Source organism: Quercus lobata, chromosome 10 (genome assembly GCF_001633185.2).
Source record: "Quercus lobata isolate SW786 chromosome 10, ValleyOak3.0 Primary Assembly, whole genome shotgun sequence".
NCBI classification, from domain to species: Eukaryota; Viridiplantae; Streptophyta; class Magnoliopsida; order Fagales; family Fagaceae; genus Quercus; species Quercus lobata.
In genome coordinates, this window is record NC_044913.1 from 43,543,232 (window position 1) to 43,551,345 (window position 8,114).

At 34.7% G+C, this 8,114-nt stretch overlaps 1 protein-coding gene across 1 annotated transcript; it reads left to right on the forward strand.

The window, feature by feature from the left end:
- The first annotated feature begins 347 nt into the window (after nucleotides 1-347).
- LOC115963020 (probable polygalacturonase) lies at nucleotides 348-5,235 on the forward strand. The gene is made up of 5 exons (XM_031081907.1): nucleotides 348-873; nucleotides 2,336-2,456; nucleotides 3,169-3,343; nucleotides 3,869-3,939; nucleotides 4,114-5,235. The coding sequence occupies exons 1-5, from the start codon at nucleotides 415-417 to the stop codon at nucleotides 4,746-4,748; spliced, it is 1,461 nt and encodes a 486-aa protein (XP_030937767.1). The 5' UTR covers nucleotides 348-414; the 3' UTR covers nucleotides 4,749-5,235.
- The last annotated feature ends 2,879 nt before the right edge of the window (nucleotides 5,236-8,114 follow it).

Here is an 8,114-nt window from a genome sequence, read left to right on the forward strand (position 1 = left end):
CAAAAGTCTCCCGTGAAGAGCGGCTTCTTTCTTTCTCACCACCTTACCTATAAAAACACCATCATACTTTTTCTCAAATCTCAATCCTCTGCTTTACCCCCCCACCAAATCCCCCCAAACCCATCACCCAATCACCACCCGCCACGTCATAACAGAAACAAATTAAAAACAAAGTCAACGTTAAACACCCACCTCCAATTCTTACTCTCGTCCTCACCTGATCACAACCTTTCACACCAGACAAACCGGATCAAAAGCATTTTTCGGTTCAAACTTTCCAAAGCGGACCCCACACACAAAACATTTTAAGACAAATATTTCCATATACAAAGAAGAATGCACCGGCACGCGTTTACCATCAAAACAAACTTCCTCTTTTTGCATTCTCAATCACAAATACATACATTCATACATATGGATTCAAACAAACCAATTATCATCATGGGTAACTTTATCAATCCCTCTTCATCATCTTCATGTTCGCGACCTCTTCTTCTCTTCCTCGCTTTCCTCGCGATTCTCCTTCTTCAGTTCTCTAGCAAATCCGTTTTCCCGATACGGTTCGTTTCCGGACCGTCCCGACCCGGTGATGACGTGCCCGTTGACCCGAGGAGCTGTGCCGGGTTTTTCGGACACGTGGGACTGCCGCGGCGGAAGGTGGCGATGTCGATAGCGGAGTTTGGCGGAGTTGGCGACGGGAAAACGTCCAACACCGAAACGTTTCGGAAGGCGGTGCGGTACATGCAAGGTTTCGGTCACAAAGGTGGGTCCCAGCTCAACGTTCCGAAGGGGAAGTGGGTTACTGGGAGCTTTAACCTTACCAGTAATTTCACTCTGTTTCTTGAAGAAGGTGCTGTAATTCTTGGCTCCCAGGCAAGTAAAATACTATTCAATTTGATCACTGTCTTTTTGACTTTTAGTGTTAACGTTTATAATAGGCATTGATGCAATTATATTAGTATAATATTATTTGAATATATATTGATTTGGAATTTTTATTTTATTAGTTGTTGAATCATTAAACTATTAGTTTTACTATTAAATTTCAATAGATATTAAATTAGTTCATGTTTGTTTTGATGTTAATGACATTATAAAATCTGCAAATTTTTGTGTTAATAATATTTTAAAATTTTTTAAGCTTTGGAGAAGCAAAATGGTGCATTATATATAAGACACACATTAATTTATCCATTTTTGAAAATATTTTATTAAAAATTGAAAATACTGTCAATACTTTTTCTATTTTTGAAAATTTTTCAAAAATAATTAATTATTGTGCCCTTAGCGCACACATTAGCAAAATCCTTATATATAACTTGAATGTTGAAAGAAAATTGATAATATTATTACCAGTTTTACAAACTTACAAACTGGTGGAATTATTCAGTTCACCCAGTATACAAAAACATTACTTTTTTTTTTTTTTCCTCACAAAAGAGTGGACCTTAGATGTGGGTCTATAAGTTGACATTCGACATGGTATAGAATAGAATATGATTGATACTACTTCAATAACAAAATAAATAAATGTCTTAATTAGTTTTGTGATTCGTAAGGTTGATGTTATAAATTCTTTCTGATGTTATTCTCCATGGAATTAAATTAGTTTTGGTTTTTAGTATTGCGTTTGAAAAATTATGTGTATAAAGGGCATTTTATAGCTTTTTGAAATTGAAAAGAAGGGTATCTTTGGGATTAAAGGATCACTAAGCAAAAAGGTGGTCATACTCATGGTTCACATGCTGATGCCTTTTTTTTCTATGTGAAAAAAGATTCGGAAAGTTGACATGTGCGGCTATGGGGCCTACCAAAGATTATTTCCATCAAACTACACGTACATTTTTATAATATGTTTGTGTGAAGTGGCCCTTGTGTGTGTAATTATGACTAAGACTAGTTAATTAGTTATAGTAAAATAATATTAGGAAAAGTAAATTTCGTCTTTAGCTATATTTTTATCCATAATTTTATTTGCCCTGCCGTGTATGAGATTGAGAGCAGTTTGTGCGTTTGACCTGGGATAGTGTCTATTTGCTAGTGTTTGGATTTGATGTATATTTGTTTTGTCGTCCATTTGTTGCTTGCATTTTTTTGTTCTTTTAAATTTGGGGTTGGTTTGATTTTAGTTTCTTAAATATAGGATGTTTCAATATTTTGTTTTAGTCAGTAAATGGGAAAATAGGCTTAATAATGTAATTATTAAATTTAAAATATTCTGAGACCAAAACTGAACAAACATCATATTTGAGAGGCAAAAAATGCAATATGTTCACTATTATTTTAGCGTGTTGCTAAAATCATCTTGTTTTTATTTTTATTTTTTCTTTCATAGGACCCGAAAGAATGGCCTATAATAGAACCATTGCCTTCTTATGGAAGAGGGAGAGAGCGATTAGGGGGAAGACATATAAGCCTTATACATGGAGATGGTCTCACTAATGTTGTCATTACAGGTACAAGACACCCTTTTTTCTTGAATGGAAATTGTTGTTATTCTGGGGGTAATGTTTAAAGTATGTGATTTGGTAACAAAATGGTACAAGTTTTTGAAAAATTCTACATTTAATTTCATTTGGCATATCCAAAATCGAATGGGACTTATTTTTAAACATTAGTAATCATTTATGTAGGCAAATTTTATTTCGATACTATTTTGTTTTCACTTCTATGTGACAGTAGACATTGTATAAAAAACTATCATAACCTTCACAAAAGCTTCAAAGTATAGTGGCCCTTTCTATAAGGAAATCTAATGAATCATGAATGCTAGTGGAAACAACTGACCTTTTCAAGATGGAATCACTCTTATATAATTTTTTTTTTTAGTTAAATGATGAAGTGTTTTTAACTTATCTATTATACGTTTTAGGTGGTGGAAGGAGAATATAAAGCTATCATCCTATTTTCTAAAGTTAAAAAATTTTAAATGAATTATTTTTTAAATAATCATGGTAGGTGTTATGTCAATTTCAATAAAATTGCTTCCGTGACATCTATAGGTTGGCAATAGTTTTTGTGCACAATTTGCAATATCATGTAGTATCTTTGGTCAAACCAAAAGTGTGAAGTATACCTGAATTTTAATTATGTATTTATTTCTTTATTTTTGAATACAAGCTATCTGCTGTCTCCAATAGATTGTTTATCTGATGACTTGTCTTGCAGGACAGAATGGTACAATTGACGGCCAAGGAAAAATGTGGTGGGAGCTATGGTGGAACAGAACATTGGAGCACACTAGAGGCCACCTAGTTGAGCTAATGAACTCTAACAACATTCTAATTTCAAACCTTACGTTCCTCAATTCTCCATTTTGGACCATTCATCCTGTTTACTGCAGGTTCAGTGTCCGTAGACATTCTCATACCACATTGTTTCTGTTTCTTCTGTATAGTATATGATATTTGTGTTTGATTACCTCAGATCTTATTTCTGGTAAAGTAATATGTAATAGCAATATAACCATACATGATTCAATTGTCTTGACCCAAACCAAAATGACATTGGTTTGACATTAGAACACAAGTTGAATATTTTTTCTTTTCTGATATTGAAACCATGCTTCAGTGCCTCTCGATCTCAGAGGTGCAACAAGCAGGTTTTGACATAGGACAACTTTTCTCCCACGTATGAATACATGGTTGCTGCCCCATATCCTCTCACCAAGTTCCCTAGAAGATAGTACCTCATCCCTGTAGGCTTTCTTTGTTCTGAGCTTAATATGGAGCATTTTGACCTTGGATATAAGTTGAAACACTAATATAATCTGATATGAAATACCGAGGATTGACTTGGTTTTTTTTACTTACTACTTTGACATGTTATGCTTGAAATGTACTAAATACTTACTCTGCATTTGTTTCAGTAATGTTGTTATCAAAGACATGACAATTCTGGCTCCTCTCAACGCGCCAAATACCGATGGTATAGATCCAGGTATGGTACATGTTTTCTATTCTTCCTTTTTTCCTTGTAATGTGCACTGCATTAAGATTTATTAACTAGTTCAGTTAGAGAAAGAAAGAAGACTGTTACATTGGATTCCTGTATTCCTTTTAATTTGCACTGTAATCTATAAATGGTTTTAAAATACTGGATTCAATGGTGCAGACTCAAGCACAAATGTGTGTATTGAAGACTGTTACATCGAGAGTGGGGATGATCTGGTGGCAGTGAAGAGTGGTTGGGACCAATATGGAATCACCATTGCCCGTCCAAGCTCAAACATTATTGTCAGGAGAGTTTCCGGAACTACCCCAACCTGTTCTGGGGTTGGAATAGGTAGTGAGATGTCTGGTGGGATTTCAAATGTAACTATTGATGATTTGCATGTTTGGGATTCAGCAGCTGGGGTGCGTATAAAATCAGATAAGGGTAGAGGGGGGTATATAGCAAATATCAGTATTAGTAACATAACCATGAAGAGAGTAAAGATACCCATAAGGTTCAGTAGAGGAGCTAATGACCACCCTGATGAAGGATGGGATCCCAAAGCTTTTCCAAAAGTAAAGGGTATTTTCATAAGTAATGTGGTTAGTTTAAATTCAACAAAAGCCCCTGTACTGCAGGGCATTAAGGGTGCGTCATTTGAAGAAATATGCTTAAAAAATGTTACAATTCTTGGCCTTGCTCCGCCCAGGACGTGGCAGTGTGAATTTATTTCAGGATTTGCTAGTGAGGTGTTCCCAATGCCATGTCTCCAGTTGCAGAACAATGGCTCTTCATTTTGGTGTTCATACTCATAGCTTCTTTGAACAACTCCAAATTTGTACATCCAGAAAAATTAGTCTTGAATTTGAAGGGTTCACTGGGGACTTACTTCTGAGCGTCCTGCTTTGAGAGATTTGAAAAAAGTGATCATATAGTTGGCTTGACTGGATTCGGCTTGTGCAGTCCATATAATTTTTTTTTCTTGACTTGGATGAGAGAGATATCAAGCTGGTGTACCATGTCCATGGATCTTGCAGAGGACTGCTAGTCGGATATCAGCCTTCAATTTTGACATCAAACCAACAGTCTTGTGAAGTTGAGCTTGGTTGCCTTGATAGATTCTTCTGATGAATTCCAGATTTAATACAGTAAGTAATATTTGCAGACTATTCTTGGATTCTGTTATTCTTTCGTTATTAATTGCTGATGATACACATTCAACATTGAGAGAGACCCAGAATTGAACAAGTACAGAGGACTATAGCAGAAATTTACCATGTATAGAACTTACAAATCATTCAATTGATTAGTTCATGTTTGTTTTTGAAAGTTTTCTTCTATAACTGCATATGATTCACCATAAGAAAAAAAAATTTGGCTGAACTCAGATGATTCAAGTTCCTTTTGTACTAATTTAATATAGCAGTTGTCACAAGTAAGAGTTGTGAGGGTGGAAAAACAAGAAGAATATGTTAGAATGTACTAAAAAAGACAGGAATTATCTACCTGAACTCCCTGAAAAAGGAACAGATAAGATTAGAACCTTTAAAAAGGTTTGGACATCAGGAAAATGAAGCAAATACAATATGCTTCAGAGCAGAGCTTAGGTTAAGTTTTTTCAAGCTAATTATCATCTTCAGACTAAAAGCCATGTTTAACTCTGCGAACTCAAAATTAAGTACTAATCTGCATGCAAGGCATTTTATGTAATCAAATAATCCTGTTAATAAATTAATCAGTCATGTAAATCTACATAAAATAAGATCATAAAGTCCTCTATATTAATATGGATCTTCAACATACTCCCTCTGTTCATGTATGCACTTTACGGTTCAGTTCTGCTTTGGGAGAATTGTATATTCAGAAAGATTAGGCTTGAATTTGAAGGGTTCGCTTGGGAGTTACTTCTCAGCATCCTTCTGTAAGAGAATTGAATCAGTTATCTTATGGTTGGCTTGAATGGATTTGGCTTTTGTAGTCCATATAAATTTGTTTTCTTGACTTTGGTGAGTGAGATATCAAGCTGGAGCACTGTAGAGTTTGTAGAGCACTGCTGGTTGGATATCGGCCTTCAATTTTGACACCAAACCAATAGTATTGTGAAGTTGAACTTGGTTGTCCTGATTGGTTCTCCTGATGATTTCCAGATTTTATACAGTAATTAAGATTTGCAAATTTTTCTATGATTCTGTTATGCTTTGGTTATTAATTACTGATGATACACTTTCGACATTGAGAGAGAGCCAGAACTGAACAAGTACAGAGGTCCATAGCAGAAATGTACCATGTATGGAACTTACAATTCATTCAATTGATGAGTTTATGCTCGTATTTGAAATTTGCCTCGGCTGAAATCATCTGATTCAATTACCTTCTGTACTTTCTTAATATAGCAGTTGTCAAGCACTAGGAGTTGTGAGGGTGAAAAAAAAAAACAAGTAGAAGAATGTGATGAACTAAGAAAGACAGGAATTATCCACCTGAAGTCCTTGACAAAAGGAACAAATAGATTAGAACCTTTACAAAAGTTTGGATATCAGGAGAATGAAGCAGAACACAATAGTGGGGAGGAGCAACTGAAAGGGTTAAGGATTGTTAAATTTTTCTCTTTTTTTTTTTGATAGGAAGGATTGTTAAATTTTTGGTTGATCATGAAAGTAGAAGTCCCTAGTCAATAGTTCTGCACAAATAAAAGTTGCCAACACCTTGATTTCTTCAGCTTGTCTTCTTATGTTAGGTGTTATCTTGTGTAACGTTTGCATATATAGCTTCTCTCACACAAGTATGAATTACACGCTTGTGGAATCTATATCCGCAATCGCCTCTCTCACATAGGGATGAATCCATGCTTGTGGAATCTATATCCATGTGAAAGTAACCTAATATGCAAGATAATAAAGCTTTCTTATGTACTACTAGTAACATATGTCAGACATGCAAGACATGTTGTGTGTATTGTATGCATGCGTACTCTGATTGCAAAACTTAAAATTCGTTAAATACTGTTGTGTATTCTGATGTATGGGTTGGGTTTTGGATTTGGGGAAGATCGGTTTGGTTTGGGTCCATGAATCGGTACTGTGTGTTCTGTATTCTGATGTGTCAAGGAGGATGTGTAATTTTTTAATGGTGATTATTAATGCACACCTTATTGCACACGGTCAGACATCATACACACAAAAAATTGAAATGTGTGTTTGATGTGAGTAATAAACAGTGTGGAATAAACACTGCCCATTTTTTAATATTGAAAAATGGTGCACATCACTTAAAAAAATGTAATTTCATTTCAACATTAGTCACATAGTAAAAAAAACCTATGGAAGTTAGCAAAATGACCGATATTATTCATTTGAAACTTTATAATCAAAAGTGCTTAGTGAATTTCAAGGACTAGCAATGTATTTTGGCCTTAAAATTTTATTAATGTAAAAGGTAAAAACATTTATTAAGTATATGTGAGAATAAAAAAAATAAATTATCATTTTTTATAATAAAAAAGAGAGAAAGTTAATGACTTATCTAAACCAACAAGAAGCCACTTTGAAAAGCCAAATTAAAAAGAGCAATGGTATAAGAGTAATTTCCCAATTAAAAATACTGCCTCATCAACCGTAGTAATGCCTTGTTGACCGTGACAATCCCTGACCGGCTTGCAAGGATGGGAGCTGATCCTGATGTAACTGATTTTCATTTTTTTGTTTGACCCACCGGATGTGGTGGCTGAAATGCTGGGTAGCGATAAAGATGGCCTTGTTTGTTGTAATAGACTTGTTGTTCGTTAATTAATTCCAAGCGTCGTTTACCAAAAAAAAAAAAAAAAAAATACATATCACATCAGGAACTTTCCAAGAGGCCAACAACCTCACTTCTGATAATAGAATCAACACAGGGATATTTTCTATTGTTGGAGACATGCATATTTCCTGTTGTAGTTGATTAACATAAAGGATTGGCTGATTCTGTATGTGACAATTGTAGTGCATACTACAATATTGCAGAAGCTGTTTCACGGCTAGAAGGTTTGCGAAATCTTTTTTCAAATTGTTTAATATGTTTTTAACTTTATCTTCTCTTGGATTGGTTTTTATTATGCAGACTAATTACTGTTGTTTAAACTTGTAGAAGAGATCTCTGGCCTTTGATATTACATTCTTGGGATAATTACACTTTACCCACCT

Bases quoted from the DNA above. Each gene is read 5' to 3' on its own strand.
- LOC115963020 (XM_031081907.1), top strand. From the start codon at position 415: ATGGATTCAAACAAACCAATTATCATCATGGGTAACTTTATCAATCCC. The intron at 874-2,335 runs GCAAGTAAAATA...TTTCTTTCATAG, and splicing joins CTGTAATTCTTGGCTCCCAG to GACCCGAAAGAATGGCCTAT. The intron at 3,344-3,868 runs GTTCAGTGTCCG...CATTTGTTTCAG, and splicing joins ATTCATCCTGTTTACTGCAG to TAATGTTGTTATCAAAGACA.